This window comes from Mus musculus, chromosome 4, assembly GCF_000001635.26.
Source record: "Mus musculus strain C57BL/6J chromosome 4, GRCm38.p6 C57BL/6J".
NCBI lineage: Eukaryota > Metazoa > Chordata > Mammalia > Rodentia > Muridae > Mus > Mus musculus.
In genome coordinates, this window is record NC_000070.6 from 138,313,198 (window position 1) to 138,335,908 (window position 22,711).

The following is a 22,711-nucleotide window of genomic DNA, read 5'->3' on the forward strand; positions in this document are numbered from 1 at the left end:
GTGGCCACCTCTGTTATAAAGCCCATTACTGGCATGAGGGACGGGGGCCATAAACTGCCAGCTACTGCCCTTGGGTCTCGGAGACAGGAAGGACGGGTCTAACCCCCTCAGCCTGTCCACATCTACCATCACGGCGGGGAGCGCTTCCTGGTCTGCAGAGTGAGCGTGATTTTCCTCTGGTGGGAGAACACTTGGCTCCAGTGTACACATCTTTGGCATGGAGACTGTCTTTAATGCTCGCATCTTTAAAGAGTTAGACATAAAGAATGCATTTAGCCCAGGAATTGGTAAATTTGACTATGAGCCATGCTGGTTGCTGCTTACAAATTAAACCTATGTTTTTGCATTTCTAAGTGGTTGGGAAAAATGAGCAGAACTTATTGACGACAAGCAAAGTTCAGTGTTGGCCTCACTGCAGTGCTTGCTTGGCCTTTGCCTCAGTGATAGGTTAGTCATTACAACTACTTCATTCCCTGTCTGGCCCTCTATAGCTTACCAACTCCTGGTCTGGCCTGATGTCTTAATTCTGCCCAAGAACCTAACTGGACGGGCACAGGTAGTGCCTCTCTCCCTCCTGAGCTGTTCAAGGCTGTTCTTCCCATTTGCTGAGCCCAAGGCTGACCAGCCCCTCCCTCTACTCCAGCTTGTCCCCTGACTCCTGCCCACCCAGCCAAGCCACCTTCTTCAGCCTTCGTATACTGTCATGACATCAGGACACAGATGCCCCTTAGTCTTTTAGTAACTGGAGCACAGAGCCATCATGGGGCTGCCCTCCAGGAAGAGAGGAGGAGGGCTGCCTGGCAGAGAGCCTCACACTCCAGGTTAGCCAGAAACAGCATCTGCAGCTTTGTCTCCACGCAGCTCTTCTCTCTCAGCCTGTCAGCCAGCAGAGTGGCTGCTGACTGCTGCAAGAGCCAGGCGATCATCTTGTCCAATTTCAGGTTCTTCAGGGCTAGAAGATGCTCGCCCCAGAGGCTTAAGTGCAGCACATTTGCAGCTAAGCGTGCAGACGGTCTCTGCAAAGCAACGGAAGGGGCCGTCAGAATGCCTGCACAAAGCACATAGTCCACACTGCAGCCGAGGGAGTGCCATCTCAGGCCTGCCCCAATTTGATTCTTCCTCCTATCTTCCCTCAGCTACCCCCTAACCAAGCCCAGGACCTTGCCCATGTTGGCTTTGCTGGGACACCTCTGTCATGAAGGGGTCCCATACACTGCTCTGATCTCTAGCACTGCGGCAAAAAGCCTTTGCACCTGATGTAGTTGCTGAGCAGCCGCTATGAAGTAAGGGTGTGAAGAGCAAGGGGTGTGAACAATGAGTGTGAAGAGCAAGGGGTGTGAACAATGAGGTGTGTGAACAGTAGGATGTGAAGAGTGAGTGAACAGTGAGGGGTGTGAATAGTGAGAGGTATAAACAGGAGTGTGAACAGTGAGAGTGTGAACAGTGAGGGGTGTGAACAGTGAGGGGTGAGGAGGCTGCAGAACAATAGGCTGAAGCCAGGCCCATCTCAGGGTTTTCTAAGGAGCCACCCTTACCAGACCTGCCCTTGCAAGTCTGGCTCAGGCCAACTGGCCTCTGGGCTCCTGCTGGGCTGAGAGGAGTACTCCTTCCACTGCTGCATCTTTGCTACATGTTTCTCAAAAACACATCCTTTTCTTTCCAAGCCAGTCTCCTTTAAACAAAATATTCTAGTTACATTTATTTATCTAGGGGGCGGGAGGCTGCAGGAGTTGGCTCTCTCCTTCCTGTGTGGGTCGTGGGGATCAAACTCAGCAGCAAGTGTCTTTATCCGCCGAGCTATCTCGCCGGCCCTAAGGTTTTTTCATTCTTGTTGGATCTATCCGATGTGTGTGTGGAGGTCAGAGGATAACTTGGTGAGGTCAGCACTCTCCTTTTGCCTTCATGTGGGTCCCAGGTTTTGAACTCCGGTTGTCAGGTGTGGCAAGCCCCTTTACCTGCTGAGCCATCTTGCCAGGCCATCCTTCTAAGCAACTCCAATATAGCCAAAGTCAAGAGGACTGGGAAGCACGGGTGACATGGCCCGGCATGCCAAAGCCCCATGAACAGGGAGTGAAAGGGACCCAAAAGGACCCAGAGGCTACGATGCTAGGCCTCTGATTCAGGGCTAACTGGCCAGCTTCCTGCCCTGTTTATTCTCAAACCTACCCTGTTCTGTAGCTGGCCTTTGCCTGTATATGACAGGCTCTGTTTAACACTGTAGAACTTGCCTAAACTCAGCCTTGACTCAGACATGAGCAGAGGCCCTCACCCAGAGGCCAGAGCTTGGGAACAGCCTCACCTTGCTGGCCTCTCGCTGGAGCAGTGACCTCACCAGCCGTCTTGCCTCTGGAGGCACCGACTCAGGCATCTCAGGCAGCTGAGCTTCCTGGTAGCTGCGGCTCTCGAGGTGGGCACTGCCTTGGCCATAGAAGGGATTGGCAAGCCCAAAGATTTCATAGGCGATGGCCCCCACAGCCCAGGTATCGGCTTTGCTGTAGTCAATTACCGCACTGGGGCCAGAATGGGCTGTGGACACCTGCGGGAAGCAGAAAGAGAGGTCAGGCCCCACTGGGCCCATCTTTTGTGTTCATGCACAGCCTAAGCTGGGATCAAATCTGAACCCTGCATGTAAATGCATCACAGGGAGGCATGAAGCCGGGAGACATCTGCCACAGCCACCCATTGATGCAGACAGACCTCCCGGGGACCTCAGGCCAGCCCAGTGAAAGTGGGGGCAGTCGCTTATTGGGAACGTTTAGGAAATGCCCCCTGCTGGCAGGACACAAACACAGCAGGCAGGACTCACCTCAGGGGCCATCAGGGAGCCATTGCCACCACGCTCTACACTGGAGCTGTTGAAAGGCAGCCGCAGGCCAACATGCTGGTCAGCCAGGCAGCAGCCAAAGTCTGAGATCACTAGCCAGGGACAGCCATCTGCAGAGAGGCGGCCAAGGTGAGCGGTGCAGTCGGCCTGTACTCCTGACAGCCCCTCCCAGATCCCCTCCAGACGCTACCACCAAGGTAAGGATGAACTAGACTAGATACAGCTCAGAGACTTCATCCTTGGCAAAATGGTCCCCAAGGGTCTTTATATTCTAGGAGTCTTACATTTGAGTTTGTAATGCCAATAATCTAACAAATGGACCTTGGGAGAGAAAGGCTCCTGGAGTTCCTAAGAAAGCTTTCTAGTGACACATTTAATTATTTTAAGTTTAATTTTTAAAAAGATTTGTTTTGGGGTTGGGGATTTAGCTCAGTGGTAGAGCGCAAGGCCCTGGGTTCAGTTCCTCAGGTCTGGAAAAAAAAAGATCTGTTTTATTTTTATCTATGTGTGTTGGTGCCCGGAGAGGCCAGAAGAGGGCGCCAGATCTTCTGGAGCTGGAGTTAGAGGCAGCTGTGCGTTTCCACCTGGGTGCTGGGAACCAAACTCAGGCCATCCAGAAGAGAGGAGCACTTAAGCACGGAGCCATCTCTCCAGCCCGGCAATCCTCTAGAACATCCCAGGCAGGGCTTCTCATTGCATGCTCACTGCATGTTGCCAGTGATGGAGAAGCCAGGGGTTTGTGTGGGCAGCTTTCACTGAGCCACAATCTGGCTACCTCTCCTACCTCTCACTGGTTCAAAAACTACAGGACAGATGGTATTGTTCTGCAAGGGGGCCACAGAGAAGACCCCAGGAACTGTAAGAGGGCTGTTGCCTATCTTACCCATGAGATGGAGGGGAGTCCTCTCTTGAAGTAGAGCTAAAGAAGGCAGTACAGAATATTCAGAGGGCTGGGGAGATTGCTCAGTGGTTAGAGTAGTGAGGACCTACTTGGATCCCCACCACCCATGTCAAAGCTATAACCTCAGCACTAGGGTGATGGAGAGAGATCCCAGGGCCTTGGTGGGCAGCTAGCCTTACTGAAACAGTGAGCGCCAGGCTCAGTGAATGACCCTTTCTAAAAACATAAGGGAGAGAGAAGGAGACAGGGGCCAGGCCCCAACCTTTGGCCTCGACATGTGCATGTCACATGTACACACACACACTGCCCTCAGGGTCTCTAATGCCCCTTCTTGGAGCACTCTGGGTGTGTCCAGAGCACTGTGGCTCTGGCCAGCAGCTACCTGAGTCCCACTCCACAAGGATGTTGTCGGACTTGAGATCCCGATGGGCAATGCCCTGCTGAACCAGATGGTCCACGCCCTCCAGCAACTGCAAGGTCATCATGGTAGCCAGGCGAGAACTGGGAGTCTGCTCCTCAAGGTACTGGCGCAGGGTACAGGGGTAGCTGGCAGGAGGGGACAGAATGTCTGGGGATCACAATTTCCATGGCCTCCTTCCGTGCTAGGACTGGGCCTTTCCCCTTCTGGAGTTTCTCCTATCTTTATTCCCAGGCATCCTTTCAGATCTCATCCACCCTGACCCCAAATCTCAGAAGCCATGCCAGTGTCACTCCCCAACTCCTCAGCGCCGTCTCTGAAGTTAGCTGGCACTGAAAGAGGACGCCATAGAGGGAGGAGCTACCAAGGTGCCAAGCGCACATTCTGGAAGATGAGATGATCTATCATTCATTCTAACCCAGCTCTCTCCTACACGGCTCTCATTTCTGCGTGCTTTGTTCTTCCCTGTGCTCCAAGCACAGACCAGCTCCCATGGGACAGGAGAGGCTGCTGCACGATCCTTACCCCCGCCCCCACACAAGCACCACCACTTACTTCTTCATAACGAGGAACAGTGTGCGACCGTGGCCCAGGCCTTCTGGGTAGTAGTGTGGGGGCAGCATATCAGGATAGTCAGCCAGGGCCCCCGGCAGGAGGGGCACAGATGAGGTGAAGGCGCGGAAAACCCGGATGATGTTAGGGTGTGGGGCAAGCTGCTTGGGACCATCTCTGGATCTTCTGTTCAGGCAAATGGAACAGCAGATGGGGCCAGCATCAGAGACAAGTGCTGGGCAGACGAGCTAAGGCCACCACCTCAGGCACCCATTCAGGCAGAGTTGCCATATCCACTGCAGGTCTGCTCTCTTCCAGCTATTGCACCCCAACAGGGGTGACTTCTCCCATTCTAGCCCACCCTTTGGCCCATCTATCCATCTCACATGGTGGAACACAGTGGCTCAGAGACCCTGGCGACTGCCACACTCAGTCCTTGGGCAATGCTACTCATTCCCTCTGAGCTCAGGGCAGAGTGGGAAATACAGACTCAGCGATGCTCTGTACAAGGCGGTTGATACGCACAGAGCACTACAGTCGTGCTCAGCAGCACAGGGACTCAGCAAGGCTGATGCTCTGTTAGCATTTACTATGGTCACACAGAGAGCCAAGCATTAGCTACAATGCTGGAACTATGTATAGAGCAGAGTCGCCGCTTTGAGATCCAACACGAGAGTAATTCTTTTAGCTCTCTGAGGACAGGGACCCAGCCCAAGTCATCTCCCCCTTCACAGGGACTAGCATCCTCTTTCCCAAATGAGTCCCCAACACTGATGCAGTTCGCTGTAGTGCTGCCACCTGGTGGCCCTTGTTCACCCCTGCAGGATGCCCCACAGCCAGGGCCCCACAAAGCACTGTGGACAGGGTGGCTCTGCCTCTCTGCCAAAGCTGACTGGACCAAAAGTGGGCATTAGGAACCAAGGTCAGGGTGCTCATGGGTTCATCTGAGATCCTGATGGCTGCTGGGAAAAGGAACAGGCAGGTAGGTCACTTCTCTTAGGGGACACAGGGAAGGCGACTGGAAGCAAAGGCTTGCAGGACCAGAAGAGCCACAGAGAGGAGCACCAGTGCTAAGGGTGCAGAGGAGAGTGGAGGAGTCCCCAGTGATGAGCCAAGTTTGGGAGGATAACTGCCCTGTCCTGGGGCCTAGTTCATGTGTGTTCTTGTACTGCCCCTCTGTGTCACAGGAGTGGGTCCTTGCACTATGTAGCACTGTCCTTGCCCTGGGTGAATGGTGACACGGAGTGTCAGGACCTCAGCAGGAGGCTGGCAGCACCCTGGCAGGTGTCATAGTAGCTTCAAGGCAGTGTGGGGAGATGGGAGATTTGGTCCAAGTTAGGTCTGTCTGCAGTGTGCAGAGACTGCAGCCTGAGCAATGCAGAAAGTCAGAGCTCTGGCTTCTGAGGAAGACGGGGTGAGCTTTCGGGAGTGGGGAGGGTACAGACAGGCAAGGGCGAGACCTGAGGTGGGAGAGGCAGCAAGGAGCAGAGTCCGAGGTTTCCGGACAGAGGCCAAGTGGGCATGCATGAGCCATGAGTCGTCTGGGGGGGGGGGTGTCTCTGGAGACCCAGCAGAATTTCAGCTAGTACCCTTGGCACAGGCACCAGAGGTAGAATACAGAACCAATTGTCAACCAGAGAAACCTGGAAAAATCGAATAGACACATAGGACCGAAGCCAGGCAGCTAAGAAAGTCATAGAAATAAGTAGAAGGGTTAGGGCTACGGGAGTTTGCACTTCAGGCTCTCAGCCACTGTCAATAGTGTTCCCGCCCGTGGAGACAGTACATGTGAACCACTAGGTGGCGCCTCAGTCACAAAGGCTTACCACTAGGTGGCGCTACACCCACACACTGCTTTGCCAGAATTAGGACAATGCCTAGCCTTCTGAACTGGGCCTCTTTGGCTGGTGTTTACTCCTGCACCCATGGGAATCAGCCACCAGCATCATTATTAGCCGGTGTGACACAAGTTTAACTTATCCACAAATCAAAAATTCTTACAGGACATCACGCGATAACTGTGCAGCGTAGTAGTGCTGGGGAGACGTTTATTCTCAAAGAGCACGTGATTGCTCGGTGGGCAAAGGAGTGCTCACCTGTAAGTAACTGCTCCATACTCTCCAGCCAAAGCCACGCGGCTTGCCGGGACCAGCTCCTGGCTCATTTTGCTTAAGATGGCTTCGCTGGAGGAACCTGCCTGAAACACAGCCACAGGGCACGTGTGATTAAACAGACCTGTGGGATCTGAACCAAGACGATGGCAACCTAGATCTGGCTTTGACCATCGAGGTGAGATAAACACCTCTAACGTGGCAAGCCCAAACCATCTACTCCCCGAAACCGGCGGAAGGTACCACTTAGAGAACGCTTGCTATACCTCGAACTCTTGGTAGTTAAGTGGCCCTGGGAATGAACAGAGGCCAAGATTTCAGAGCCCTTGATGCTTGCCACCAGGGATGTCTTCTGTCACCACCAGCTCAAAACTGACCACAGAGAGGGGACAGACAGCTTTGGATCATGCTGGGGTATAGAGAAGACCATGGCTCCTCCCTGGCCAGAGAAGCCAGTCATGGAAGGAGGAGTGAACGGTTTTATGGCTGACCTCAGATGAACTAAGCGTCAGCTCAGAAACCGGTGGTTTAGGCAGTTGCTGCTCAGAGTAGTTCACAGAACAGAAGCCTGGGCGGCACCATCAGAACTTGCGAAAAAATCAGACGCTCACATAAGACAGGAGAAGCCTAACCCCATAGGCTTTCTTGTGGAAAGCCTGTGAAAGTCTCCCCCAGTCCCCAAAGACAATCTCTTTGAGACGTGCCTGCTCAGAAGGAGGACAGTCCATCCTTACCGAGATATTCCACATCATCTTGATGGCAAAGGGAAAGGTGGGAGTCCCTGGAGCCTGCTCCCCGTCTGCTCCCTTCAGGACGACATCCGGGCCCTTTCCTATAAGGCCAAGGTGTTTGGCCTTTTCCAGGTGCTGGGGCAGCGTGGGCATGGTGGCTTCATACACAGCGGCATTGCAACCCTTGCCAATGGCTTGCCCTATCAGATAATCCTCCAGACGGAAGCCCTGCCAGCATCGAGTGTCCAGTGGGTCAGACACGCGCTTGGTTTTCTGTGTAAAAATTGCCTGTGAGGGAAAAGAATGTAGTTATCTGGAGGTGGAGGGCGGGGAATGGGGGGGAGGGGAGGGGCCACCTACATAGCAAACACAAGAGTGGGGAGGCACATTGATACAGGGTTCTCATGCAGCCTGCTTCTGCTTCATTGCCTAAGACAGTCTTTCTCACCTTTCTCTCTCTCTCTCTCTCTCTCTCTCTCTCTCTCTCTCTCTCTCTCTCTCTCTCTTTGAGGGAGGGTAAGTTGTTTGAGACAGGGTTTCTCAGTCTAGCCCTGGCTGTCCTGGAACTCACTCTGTAAACCAGGCTAGCCTTGAACTTAGAAATCCACCTGCCTCTACCTCCCAAGTGCTGGGATTAAAGGAGTGTGCCACCATGCCTGGCCTGAGACCTTGTCTTTAACAACTAAACAAAACAAGACAAGTAACTTGTATGGGCACTTTTTTCTTGCCATTATTCTATGAACAGTCACATGGCATTTGTTCCAGTCTGTGTAATGCCACGTTGGGCACTGTGAGTGATATACTAACAACTGACAGCTCACAGGAATATGGACGGGTCCATACAGTACTGTCATCTTATTAACCTGGTTCCTATGTATTTGGCTATCTGACTGAACAGGACCTAGAACCCATCCCCTGTGGTCACTAGGGGACAGCTGTGGCTTGCCCTGGAGCTATGCCAGGCTGGGCTGTGCACGCCTACACTTGTTGGTTTCTGGGGTCCTCGAGCCCTACCTACGCTAGGCAAGTACTGTCACTGAGCTATGCCCCTGCCCTGCATATCTGGGCTTGCTCTGCAGTTCCCTCTTCCTGAGTCCCTTCCCGATCTCTCCCCCAGGCCCCCATCTGCGTTCTTGCTGTGCCTGGCAAAACCCTATTGACTCAAGCCCAGACTGGGTCACCCTTCCTCCAGGACCAGCCCTGGGGACCAGCCTGTCACACACGCCTTCTGTGGTTCCTAAGGCACTGGGTCCCTAGAAGCTACTATATTTTAAACCAAAGCTTCTAACTGTTTAATACAATGGAAATGGGTGTGCCCTTGCCCATAGCTTTACAAACCCAAATCCCGAGGGGTGGGAGAGATATTTGCAGAGTGATCCCCATCAACCAGGGTTTTGAGCACAAGATACCATACTGCGGTAGCACATTCCACACTGCATCACTGCATGGTCCACACTTAACTGCAACCACACTTGCATGTGTATATGCACATGTGTGTGGGCATGTGTGTATCCATGTGTATGCATGCGTGCACACCTGTGCATCAGTGTGCAGCCTCCTACAATCTCACTTCATGTGGTCTCATGTGATGACCACCCAGTCAAGACACAGGGCTGCTCCGTAGCCACAGCTCCTTGGTTCCTCCAACCTCTGTACCACCACAGTGCCATCCTCAGATGACCCATATTAAGAGTTAGACATGGAATCGTGCAGCGTGCAGCTTTCTAAGCCCCAGTTTCTACATTTAGCCTGCTGCCCAAGGTACATTCAGGTCCCAATCTGCATGTCTAGCTGGTTGCTTGCTAACTGCGGAGGGAGACTTCATCATGGACATACAAACCATGGCTTATGTTACTGTCTCTTCACTCACGGGTGGATGTTTTTGTTCCGGGGTATTATGAACAATGTTGCTACCATCATCAATATACTACACTAAATAGATTTATATTTAAATTGTAATTTTTCTTTTCTTTTGAGACAGAGTCTCCCTACATCTATATCTGGCTTGCTCTGTAGACCAGGCTCTCCTCAGACTCTGTGATCTGCCTGCCTCTGCCTCCCACAAGTGTTCAGACTAGAGATATGGTCCAACATGCCTAGCACATATTGTCAAATATGTCTGACATACATTTGAATACTTCTGCAGTGTTAGGAACGATCATGTTGCTAAGCAACCACTATCATCATTCCAGCTCTGCAAAACTATAAGGCTCTGTGCCTACTATAGAACGATATTCCATTCTTCCCCTCTCTGTCCGGGCATGCAGAGAAGCCTGGCTCTTAGAACTAGAGCCGTACACTGTCTTTAAGATTCATCCATGTGTAGCAGGTGCCAGAATTCCTTTTCAAAGGCTAGATAATACCCTCTATTGTATCTACTCCGTTTATCCATTCATGCACTGAAGGACATGGGTGGGGTGGGGTGGGGTGGGTCACTTCACCCCCTGGCTATAGTCAGTAAGTAGCCTTGAGCTTCAGTGCAGAAAGGTCTGTATACGATTTCCATTATGCCAAATATTCATACAGAAGTGGAATTACCAGGGAGAATGAGTCTATTGTTAATCTTCAGAGGTTAGGGTTACTGTTTTCCATAGAAACTGCAGCACACAGGGTTTTGTGTGACTGTTTCTGTTTCCCCCCAGTAGATGCTGACAACTTCAACGACAGGCTGGTGTGGTAAACACCTATTTAATTTTGTATTATGTTCCATTGGCAACACCACCAGGAGTGAGTGCTCTGTTTCCCCACCTCATGGTGTCGGCTATTGTTCTTACAATAGGTTAGCTATTCTGGGAAGTGTGAATGGATAGCTCATCTATTTTCCATGCACACTTGTCAAATGGCCAGGGTGTTGAAAGTCTTTACACCTGCTTACCTGCCACCTGGCCTCATACCTTTTCCTATTGTTTGTGTGCTTGTTTGAGGCAGGGTTGCCCTGCATAACTATGCAAGACACAGGAACTGGATTCCAGTACTAGGAACAGGGAGGAGAGGAAATGCTTGTTTGGTCCTTCATTGATGGTTTAGAGCATGGTGCCTAAGCCTCTGCTGCTCAGCCCTTACCCTGAAGCATGCAGGGGCTGGTCTGACTCAGCAAGGGGTTCTAAACCCCAGGGGAAAGGCTGCTCTCCTCCAAGAAGGCTGAGTTCTGGCAGCCAACCACCCAAGAACTTAAATTGCAGAGCCAGCTCTTCCCTGGGCCTGCTTGCCGGTTTTAGATCTGCGAACCTAGCCTGAGCCAACTCCTCAAAATAAGTCCCAGACTCTAATAGACACATCCATTGTTTCTGTTGGTCTGGGTGACCTTGACCAGACAACTGTGCGACTAGAGAGGTCTCTGTGCTATTTTAAGAGTTTAAAAGGCTCCAGAGCTTCCATGTATCCAGTCATAACTCCACTCTGGTTAAATACTAACACGTTAGATCTTCTGTGTTCTCCTGAAATTCCAGCGTTGCTGCAGTTTCTGCTCAGCCTCTCTCCCACTGTTTGGCTAAACAGGAGTGGCAGGCAGTCTGGCTCAGCTGAGGGCCAGCCTTTTGAAGGGTGAACTTTGGGCACTGCCTTTTATCAGCAGTGTGATTTTGAGTAAACCTTCTCATCTCTCTTGAGCATGGACTCCCTGTAAATTAGGATGATGAGTGCACCAAGGAATGAGAGTGGTAGGGGTTTTAGAAGATGTGTATCAAGCATGGTGGTCCATACCAATAATCCCAGCACTTTGGAGATAGAGGTAGAAAGATCAGAAATTCAAGGCCAAGGAGCTGAAGGGGTTTGCAACCCCATAGGAAGAACAGCAATATCAACCAACCAACCCCCCCCCCTCCTAGAGCTCCCAGGGACTAAACTACCAACCAACCAAAGAGTACACATGGATGGACCCATGGCTCCAGCTGCATATGTAGCAGAGGATAGCTTTGACTGGCATCAATGGGAGGAGAAGCCCTTGATCCTGTGAAGGTTCGATGACTCCGTGTAGGGAATGCCAGGGCAGTGAGTTGAGAGTGGGTGGGTGGGGGAGCATCCTCATAGAAGCAGGGGGAGGAGGAATGGGATAGGGGGTTTACCGAGGGGAAACTGGGAAAGGGGATGATAACTTTTGATTTTTTTGGGGGGGGGGCAGGGGGTTTGAGACAGGGTTTCTCTGTATAGCCCTGGCTGTCCTGGAACTCACTTTGTAGACCAGGCTGGCCTCGAACTCAGAAATCCGCCTGCCTCTGCCTCCTGAGTGACTTTTTTTTTTCAATTGGATATTTTATTTATTTACATTCCAAATGTTATCATCCAGCCGGGCTGTGGTGGTGCACACCTTTAATCCCAGCACTTGGGAGGCAGAGGCAGGTGGATTTCTGAGTTCGAGGCCAGCCTGGTCTACAAAGTGAGTTCCAGGACAGCCAGGGCTACACAGAGAAACCCTGTCTTGAAAAACTAAAAAAAAAAAAAGTTCAAGACAAACCTGGGCTACATATACAAATCAAGGCTCTGTCCCCCTTTTATGCATCCCAAAAGAAAAGAAATTTACTCAAAGCCATTTGTTACAGTGCAACAGAGACCAATAATCAGCAGCTTTTAAACCATACTGTTTGCAAAGTGTCGGCATATCAGGCCATCAGTAATGGGAAATAGGTCAGCCTTAATTAACAGATCAATTCCAAGAAATGTATAGTCCAAGTCATAGATAGATTTTAATCTTTGCCTTATCCCCTGATCTACCTACCCCCCCCCCCAAGGTCTAGGCATGTCCTCATGCTCTTAGACACATAACTAAGATGCCACCAGCCACTCAGTCTGGTCCACGAGTACCCCACCCCCTTAAATTGCCCAATCACGGCTCAGAGACCTGCCCTTCCCAATGCCCAGGCTCCTACCACGCCCTGGTTCACGACCCGCCCCTACACCACTAGGATTCTGAGGCTGCCCCAACAACTATCCAACTAACTCCGCCCTTGCTGTCCAATTTGGCCCCGCCCCACCCAGATCACTCACTCTCCTAACCCCGCCTCCTCCTGGCCTAGGCCCCGCCCCGGCCCGGCTGGCCTCAGGGCTACACTCTGGCCCGGTTCGGCCCGCTCCCGGCGCTCCCGCCCACCGCCGCTCTCACCTGGATCTCCTGACAGGCCGAGGCGGCCCTCCGGCCTTCCGCCTGCTTCTCCTCGATCAGCCCCAGCCCCAGCCCGAAGGCCAGGAAGACCGCTCGGCCGCAAGGGCCTGCGCCGCCCCGGGCCCGCACCATGAACTGCCTCTGGATCCGCGCCGCCAGCCCAGCTACCGACTGGCGGAAGAAGCGGTAGCGGTCCGGGAGGGGGAGCCCGACCGGCCGAGGCTGTGCTCCGGGGCTTACGACCTGGCCTGGGCGCTCTCCGCGGCCCCAGGCCGCCGCGGGGCCGGGCTTCCCCCAGCCGAACAGCGGGCCGGGCTTGGGCGCGAAGCGCAGCAGCAGCGCCCGACCCAGCTGCAGGCCTCGGCCCAGTGCCTGTCGCACCGCCATGGTGGCGCGGTGACCGGAGCCAGCTGCCACCGCCACAAACGTCTGGGACAACAACAAACTTCGGGGGCGGCGCCTGTGCGCAAGCGCGGGGGGCGGTCCCCGGCAGTTCTCCTGCGCAGCACGCGGGGGCGCTACCCGCTCATCCCTGCATCCCTTGGTGCAGCTGGTTTGCACTTTGAACCCAGGTCGAGGGGTTGTGAACAACTTCACTGGTCCTGGTTAAGATGAGACGTTGAGCCAGGAAACTAATATTTGTTATCAGTCACCGATCCAGGCCCTTTACACCTGTTAGCTAGTTTGACTGTCCCCCCCATGATATGAGTGCCAATTTTGTAGATAAGCGACTGTGGTGTTTCCAGATTGCTTGCAGGTATTAGAGTTGAGGTTGAAGTTCACACTGCCCTGGCTATCGAGGGAAGACCTTGGCTCTTCTCCCCCACTCCCAAGTGCTCTCATGCTCCTGTACAGACAGGTTGGAGGTTCCGGGGCTTAGATCTTGGAGGGAAATCTTGACCAAAGGCCATAATTTATGCACCAGTGGGTGCAGGAGCTGAGGTCTGAGACTGACTGGGAGACTTAACCAGAAGCCACCCAGATGCTTAATAAATCCCTATGACTTAAACTGCTTGTTACGAATAGCTAGCTGATAATAAGGTTATTAACCCTGTTACTATTTTTACTCATTTTATTTTACTTTATTTGAGACAAGGCCTTGCATAGCCCTGGTTGGCTTGGAATTCTTCCTGTAGACTAGGATGGCCCTCTGGAGTGTGGGGATTACAGGTATATACCACCACATCAGGCTGAATAATCTTTTTGCTTGTCTCTGACTTAAGCATAATTTTGTGTGTGTGTGTGTGTGTGTGTGTGTGTAAAATCACATAATACCAAATACTGGTCATCCAGTGAAATTTTTAATTTTTTTCAAAGCCTATTTTTTTTGGGGGGGGGGGGTGTTGAGACAGGGTTTCTCTGTATAGCCCTGGCTCTCCTGGAGCTCACTCTGTAGACCAGGCTGGCCTCGAACTCAGAAATCCACCTGCCTCTGCCTCCCAAGTGCGGGATTAAAGGCGTGTGCCACCACTGCCCAGCCTTCAAAGCCTATTTTAAATGATGGTTCTTCAATGCTTTAACCTCTCTTTTAACCCACTACCCACCAGAGGTAGTGTTGGGAGCCGCCCCCACATTCGCCGTCACAAGATGGCGCTGACATCCTGTGTTCTAAGTGGTAAACAAATAATCTGCGCATGTGCCAAGGGTATTTTACGACTACTTGTACTCTGCCTTTCCCGTGAACGTCAGCTCGGCCATGGGCTGCAGCCAATCAGGGAGTGATGCGTCCTAGGCGAAATATAACTCTCCTAAAAAGGGGACGGGTTTTCCGCCATTCTCTCTCGCTGGCATCTCTCTGGCTCTGCGCGCCCTGCGCTCTCTCGCTGCCTAAAGATGTAAACAATAGAGCGCGCTCTGCGCTTTGGCGCGCCGGAGCTCTGGCTCCTAAAGATGTAAGAAGGGGCTTTCGCTTTTGGGGCTGGGGGTTTGCGCTCCTAGCTCCTGAAGATGTAAGCAATAAAGTTTTGCCGCAGAAGATTCTGGTCTGTTGTGTTCTTCCTGGCCGGGCGTGAGAACGCTATTAACAAGGTAGTGGGAAAGAAAGGAAGTGGACCTGTTTAGAAAGGTTCTTTGGAGCAACTCCATCTGTGTTGTCTGGAAATCGGCAGTTCAGTTCACAGGAGACAGTGGCAGCTTGATCCACTCGCAAACACTTCACAGATATAGCACAGTCCAGTTCAGTAGAGTCAGGATAGCAAACATGAATCAGCAACGGTGGCACTACCTAGCAGAGACAGCCAGGCCTCAGCCTTGGCACTAGTCAGCAGGAGGGATAGGAGGGGACACCAGAAGTTCTCATCTGTGCCTCTCTCAGAGATGGGAAGACTCAGAGACCACCAAGCATTGCACAGCTAGCTTTATAAGCTAGCTCCGCCTTTGTCCTTGTATGTGAAGTCCTATTTATATTCCCTCCAAACATTACATGCCTGCCACTGCCACGTGTCTTGTCTCAGCACATGTGTCTGTCTCAGCTGACATCACTCCGCCAATCATCCTGAGTCCCAGGAAGCTGCAAGAAACTGCAGCATGGGCCAGAGAGATGGCTCAGTGGTTAAGAGCACTGAGTGCTCTTCCAGAGGTCCCGAGTTCAATTTCCAGCAACCACATGGTGGCTCACAACCATCTGCAGTGGAGTCTGATGCCCTCTTCTGGTGTGTCTGAAGAGAGCAATGATGAATATATAAAATAAATAAGTAAATCTTAATTGAAGAAGAAGGAGAAACTGCAGCACACCATCAGAAGTGTTTTGGTGCATTTCTCTCTGTGGAGTTCCGACAAAGGAGCTCAACTCTGCGATGTAAGGCGGACCAATACATGTGTGTTGTTAGCAACGAGTCCTTCGTCACGTGCACTTTCACATGTTTGCTTTAGCAGAACATCCTTTTATCTGTGTCTGCTTCGGGGGAAAATGTTCCCTCACAAGTCTTTCTTAGCCTTCACCTGTGTCCACTTCAGCAAATGTTTCTTCATTTGTTTGCCCCAGTGAAACAGCATCCAACACAACTGACTTTCCAAAGAACCCTTAAGTTTCTACTTCAATCCAGCTTCAACAATTGTCAGCAAATAGCCATTTTATATTTTCTCCTAAAGTCTCTTATCTTCTGCTCCATTTGTGTGTGTGTGTGTGTGTGTGTGTATGTATGTGTGTCCAATAGAAGATAGAGTTTATTGCAAAGTAAATCATTCTTGGGGTGTAAAAAGAGACAGCTGCCAAATACAGCAGTGACCATGATCTATTATTTTAACTTTTTCAAAACTTGCTATGTAGAGCAGAATGGCCTTCAACCCACAGAGCTACACCTGCATTTTATAAACACTGTAAGGAGTTAAGGCAAGAATAAAAGGATAGATGTTCTCCCATTTACATACTGTACGAAGGCAAGTGAGTGAGACAGATCTCTAGTGTTAAGGGTCATGGCCCTGAGGTCCCTTGGGTAGGCAGCTACCAGAGGAATGTGAAGGGACTTCTGGATGCTCGTGACCTCATTCATGATCTATATGTTTACGTGATAAAAAATTCATTTTACTCACCAGGCAGCGTTGTGGATTGCCCTCGTTTTGTTTGTATTTTGATGCTAATTCTGCTTCCCAGAGAGGGGCGGCCTGGGATGAGGAGTGAATCACATACTCACGTGACTTCACATGACCCTTCTCCCATACTAACTTGTAAAATAAAGGCTAGAGCTGATGATTGAACAGGGGAAGGGAAGGTGGAGCTGAAAAGTTTTGGAGAGAACGAGAGGAGGAGGTGGAAGGAAAATGGAGCAAAAAGCACTTGGCCTGTAGAAACCGCAATAAGCTATAAGGGATCTCATAGCTGGGGAATATAGTAGCGGTAGATCTGCCCAATCTAGGCACACAGCTTGTACATATTAATTGAGTTGTGTTTTCATTGCGCAGGCTTATTTGGGTTGGAGATTTACTGCAACAGGGCAGTGGTGGCGCACACCTTTAATCCCAGCACTCAGGAGGCAGAGGCAGGTGGTTCTCTGAGTTCGAGGCCAGCCTGATCTACAGAGCGAGTTCCTGGGCTACCAGGACGACATAGAGAAACCCTGTCTCGACAACATCGAAAATTCATTTCACTCACTGTACACCTGGAGATGCACAGTGCAATTTTCTGTCCTGCCCCACAACACGCTTTACCACAGAATCCCAGACCCCTGAATACAATCTTCCTTCCTTTCTTTTTTTTTGGGGGTGGGTGGGGTGGGTGGGCAGGGCTTCTCTATATAGCCCTGGCTGTCCCAAACCATCTTTGTAAACTGGCTGGCCTCAAACTCACAAAGATTTGCCTGCCCGTTTGGGATTAAAAGCACACACCACCACTGCTTATCCTGAGTATAATATTTCAATGAACATTTTGTGGTGAGTATTCTGAGATAGGGTCTCACGTAGCCCAAGCCAATCTGAAACTCGTTCGGTAGCTGAGGATGAACTTGGACCTCTAGCTCCTCCTACCCCCTCCACCTCCCCAGTGCCGGGATTATAGGATTATGTATGCTCTGCCACACCCAGTCTCGGTACACAGCGCTGGAGATGGAATCCAAGGTTTCATCTGTGATAGGTTAGCGTCTACCCGCTAAGCCCCACACCCGGCAGGATGTGCTCTCTAATCTCCTGTAACATAATCCTTCAGCGGTGAGGCTTGTGATGAGGGCACTGAGCGGAATCTGGAGCGCAGGAGCGAGTTTGCTATAAGCCTCGGGATTTGTTCTCCTAAATCGCAGGCAGTCTCGCTAGACTGTGATACATAACCAGCCCGCTGGAAATGGAATCTCCAGGTTAATTAACCTGCTGCTGTAAATTGGATGTGTCCACGTCTTTTTCTGTAGAAAAGCCTTAGTTGCTTCTGACAGGTCTGAGCCGAGCACAGCATGAAGCCCGATTCCTGGGCAGGCATCTTATAGAAAGGGCAGGCAAGTGATGTCTGCACACAGAAGCTTCTGGCAGGGACGGAGGGCCTCTGTGCTCTCACCTGTCTCTGACAGGGGTCTAGGAGATGCCTTTCTTTCCATCCCTTCCCACCCCTTCTCTTCTGTTTTTTCCTTTTTTAATTTATGAGGAGGTATGTGTCCCCGTATGCACATACGTGCACATAGAGACCAGAGGGCAACATCACCCGTCTTCCTCTGTTCCCGCCTGCATTTATTTACTTACTCGTTTGTCTATTTTTGAGACATGGTTCCTCACTGAACTGAAGCATACCCATTTGCCCGGAGTGACTGACCAGTGAGATCTGGGGATCTGCCTGTCCCTACCCAGTCACTCCAATGCTGGGCTTACAGATTGTCCCTACTTTGTCACTCCCAATGCTCGGCTTACGGACTGTCCCTATCCCATCACCCCAATGCTGGGGTTACAGACATTCACCGTTGCCCCCAGCTTTATGTGGGCGTTGGGGATTTGAACTCAAGGCCTCGTGCCCGTGCAGCAAATACTTTACTCAGCAAGCTATCTCCCCAGCCCCATCTGTCCTATGAGAGAAACCTCTCTGTGACACCAGCTGTCTCAGCGGGCAGATAGTCCCCCTACACTGTCTCCCAGCTTGGCATTGGTACTCATGAAGGTCAAAGTGGGGACGTGGGATATGGCCTTCTGCTGAGAGTCCCACGTCACGAACCCTGCAAGCTTAATATTCTATACGGGAGAGCCTTTCATCCAGAGCACATGAAACAGCAGCCATGTCCTGGATAAGCTTTGATCTGCTCGGAAGCAGAAATGAAAAGACAGAGGGGTGCTGGGGAGGCCACGGGACCCATGCCCGCTCTACCTTCCTGCTGTGGGCATCTCTGTCTCTGCACAGTCCTCTCCCTCCATGCACACAAGACATCAGACTTTTGGTAAAGTATATAATCGTCCTTAGAAGCGTCGTTTAACCTTCTCCCATAGGACGTGAGGAGAAAAGCTGATGCTGATGTAACTGGAAAGGGCGAGAGTGAGAAAAGAGCCTCTGAGTGCATTCGTCCTGTCCTTTCTGGCTAGCATCCCTTGGCACCGGCTCATCAGCTCACTGCTCTGTCTCCTCCTGGCGGAGATGGACACATTTTTCCCAAAGAAGCAATGTCCTCTAACCACAGCCCATTTCAGGAATGCTATCTGTGAACGCCAGCAGAATTGGGGTGTCTAGGGGTGGGGCTGGCTGCTACCACTCCTGACAGAGCAAGGCTGAGGCCAGACCCCTTGACTGGGTTACCATCAGAACACAGGGGACAGAGAGTGCCATTTTCATGGGGACAGAGATAGGAAGCATCACTGTCACTGTCGTGCCTGGGCCAAGAGGGACAGAAACATGACGGGCAGTGACACAGGGAGACGTCAGGTGGAGACATTGGGTCAAGCCATGTGTGGTTTGTGCTGTTCGGTTTCTGCTGCTCTGTAGTGACAACTCACAGAGTAAACACAACTGTGCTACCTACTGCAAAGTCACACAGACACACAGAGGCTCTTGGTCCCAGTTTAGTGGTCTTAGGACAATGTCCAAGCTCCTTGGCTGGGCACAGAACATTCTTCACTATCCATCTCAGTGTGTCTCTGTCCTCTGTCTTTCCCTTTAGGGTCCAACAATACAGGGGTCACTTGCCATGGCCCCAGTCACATCACTCATCCCAATGGTCTGATCTAACTCTACAAAGTCTCCATTCATACTGGAGGCACAGGAAGCCTTCCCTGGCTTTTTCTAGAGTGGACCAGAATCTCTTCTTCTCTCCCCCTGTAGCAGGTGAGTTCTTTAAGAAGGGGGGCTGTAGTGTTTGAACCTAGCTTCCCCAGCACCTAACACAAAGCCTTCTGGGTCCCCAGTCCTTGTCTGAAAGTCTTCTGGGAATGTAAGCCTTGAGTAGCTTTTCTCTGCTAAAGCATGATGAAGTGGCATCCATCTCTTGTCCCAAGTCTCCCCAAGCTGGGCCTCCAGCCCAGAGGTGGTGACATTGTACTTTTGTGCTAATTATCCATTTCCCCCTACATCTCTGATGCTTTGCCTCAACCCCATTTTATTTTCTCGAAACAGAGTTTCAAGTAGCCCATGCAGACCTCATATTGCATACTTACTGGAGGGTGACTTTGAACATCTGATCCTCCAGCTTCTACCTCTCCAGTGCCAAGAATACAGGCATTGCCACAGCTGCTCTCTGTGGCTCTGATGATGGAATCCACAGCTGGTGCTCATAGGATGTCTTAGTTAGGGTTTTACTGCTCTGAACAGACACCATGGCCAAGGCAACTCTTACAAGGCCAACGTGTAATTGGGGCTGGCTTACAGGTTCAGAGATTCAGTCCATTATTGTCAAGACAGCATCCAGGCAGGCACAGTACATGTAGAGCTGAGAATTCAATAACTTCATCCGAAGGCTGCTAGTGGAAGACTGGCTTCCAGACATCTAGGGTGAGGATCTTAAAGCCCACCCACACAGTGACACACCTACTCTAACAAGGCCACACCTCCAAATAGTGCCACTCCCTGGGCTAAGCATACACAAACCATCAGGTAGGTAATCTTTCTACTGACAAGCCACACCCCTGTCCCTGGAATTCTTGATTTAGAAGAGGACGCTGTTTCAGGTGCAAAGGTGGCCATGCCCCAGCCTCCCTCCCTTGGACCTGAAGGTGTCCTTGGGAGTCAGGTCCGACTCCCGCACAGGGCCTGCCATGCTTGCTTCTTCTGACCCTCCTACTATTGATGTTCTATTCTTGTCTCCCTTCCTTTTCCTTGCCCACATCCATCTCAACACCTGTATTTTTAGAATGCCCAGGCCCTGGTATTTATGGCCCCGTGTGAGCACAAAAGGCAGGGACTCCACCTCAGGGACATGCATCTAGAACAGAACGTGGGAACGTGGTTGGATGTGTGATTAATCTTCACTTGCCAACTCGACTGGGTTTAGAAGCACCTCGGAGACAGGTGAAGCTCCCCTCGGATGAAGGAGGAGAGAAGACTCACCTTGAACTTGAGTGACACCTTGGGCTTGGCGGGAAGGAGGAAGCCAGCCAAGGAGGAGGATCTTAGCCTGTCTCTGCTTCCCGACCACTACAAGGCGATAAGCTCACCTTCACTAGGTCCTCCTTGGCACAGAGTGCTCAACCTCTGAGATCAGGAGCCAACACATCCTTTCTCCTTTAGGTTGTGACCAGGCGTTCCTGTCACAGTGGCTTGGAAGTACACAGTATGCTGCCCACAGAGAGATTCTGCTGTCTGTGCCGTTCAGCTCCTCTCTCTTGCTTACTCTGAGATAACCCAGCTGCCATGCTCTGGACTGGCCCATGAGAGCAACGAACCCGGTCCCAACAGCAGCTCGTGAGGAGCCAACTCCTGTCATCAGCTGTGCACATCACCTTTGCAGAAGACCGGGACCTCTCAACTTCTCAGATGAGATGGTAGCCCAGGATCTCGCCTTCTCTGAAGCCTTTCAAGAGAGCCGAGGATGCTGGTCCAGAGAAACGGAGACAATATATGCCTGCTGTCCCGAGCCTCTACATCGAAGAGTGCTTTTCATGGAGTTGTAGGGAGCTGATACTTACAGAGTTTTGAACTCTCACACACGCAAAGTGCGACCTCTGTCAATGGGTTATGTCCTCCCCAAATTTTTTTTTTTTTTTTTTTTTGAGACAGGATTTCTCCATGTAACAGACCTGTGGCTGTCCTGGAACTTGATCTGTAGGATCTCTCTGTGGGCAACATACTGTGTCCTCCCTCTACATCCTGAGTCCTGGGATTAAAGGCATGTGCTACCATTTATTTGTGCCACTATTTATTGTTTTTGAGACAGGGTTTCACCGTGTGGCCCTGGCTGTCCTGGAACTCACTTTGTAGACCAGGCTGGCCTCCAACTCACAGAGTTCCACCTGCCTCATTACTTCTTATGTATTTACTTTGATTTCTGAACATATGTGTGTTCCTGTGTGACATTATGTGCGTCACTTGTGTGTAGATGCCTGTGAAGGCCAGGAAAGAGGGTAGGATCCCTTGAATCGGGGTTAGAGGCAATTGTGAGCCATCTAATGTAGGTGCTGGGAACTGAACCCCGGTCCTCTCCATGAGCAGTAAATGCTAAATGCTCTTAACCGCTGAGTCTTTAGCCCCAACAACCTTTCCTTTTTAGACAGGGGCTTGCTAAATTGCCCAGGCTGGCTTTCAATCAAAAGTAACCCAGACTGGCCTTGAACTCACATTCCTCCTACCTTAATCTCCAAGTAGCTGAGATTCCAGGCCTACACAGCTATGCCCAGCTACTGTTTTGAACATGAACAGTGGCTTTCGTCTGAGACTCAGGCACTGTGTACCTCTAATGTCAGAGCGCTAACGTCTGTCGTTGTAGTTGTGACCTTGTTTGTGCTCAGGGGAAATCCTTGAGCATCAGGGGACTGAAGGAGGCAGCGGCGGCAGCTGGCAGGAGCCGAGGAGGCTCCCGTGCTTCTATTTATTTCCATCAGAATCTGGGTCTGAGCCTTAGGGTTCTGATGACACAGACGCCCTGAACGACAGCATGTGGGGCTCTGGAAACGCCAGCCTGTGTCCTGCATAGCCCGGCTGCCAAGTCAAATGCTTTGGTTTTAACAGCACAGCTTCTCTTGGGCCAATAACTACAGTGCTTCCTAGGGGATACTGCTCAGCTAATTTCTAGAAGCTACTGTTGAGTAATGTCTGCCTCTGCCTGCTTTCATGAACTGCCTTGTCCCGAGCTTGAGCTTTGATTTCTTTGTTTTTGTTTTTTGTTTTGTTTGTTTGCGGTTGTTTGTTTGTTTGAGACAGGGTTTCTCTGTGTAACCCGGGCTGTCCTGGAACTCACTCTGTAGACCAGACTGGCCTCGAACTCACAAATCCGCCTGCCTCTGCCTCCTGAGTGCTGGGATCAAAAGTGTGCACCACCATCACTTAGTTAATTATTTTCCCCCCAGGTCTGGTGAGATGGCTCAGGGGTTAAGAGCACTGACTGTTCTTCCGAAGGTTCTGAGTTCAAATCCTAGCAACCACATGGTGGCTCACAATCACCCATAATGAGATCTGGCGCCCTCTTCTGGTGCATCTGAAGACAGCTACAGTGTGCTAATGAATAATAATAATAAATAAATCTTTTTAA

At 51.2% G+C, this 22,711-nt stretch overlaps 1 protein-coding gene and 1 non-coding gene across 2 annotated transcripts; both read right to left on the bottom strand.

Moving 5' to 3' along the window:
• Window positions 1–211: 211 nt before the first annotated feature.
• Window positions 212–13,099, bottom strand: Pink1 (PTEN induced putative kinase 1). Its single transcript, NM_026880.2, has 8 exons — window positions 12,636–13,099; window positions 7,541–7,825; window positions 6,792–6,892; window positions 4,699–4,881; window positions 4,108–4,271; window positions 2,807–2,934; window positions 2,300–2,536; window positions 212–1,016 (listed from the first exon to the last, which is right to left on the bottom strand). Exons 1-8 carry the CDS (start codon window positions 13,020–13,022, stop codon window positions 759–761), a joined length of 1,743 nt encoding a protein of 580 aa, NP_081156.2. The 5' UTR covers window positions 13,023–13,099; the 3' UTR covers window positions 212–758.
• Window positions 2,935–3,003, bottom strand: Mir7019 (microRNA 7019). Its single transcript, NR_105986.1, has one exon. It is a non-coding gene; the product is annotated as a microRNA 7019 (primary transcript).
• Window positions 13,100–22,711: the final 9,612 nt, after the last annotated feature.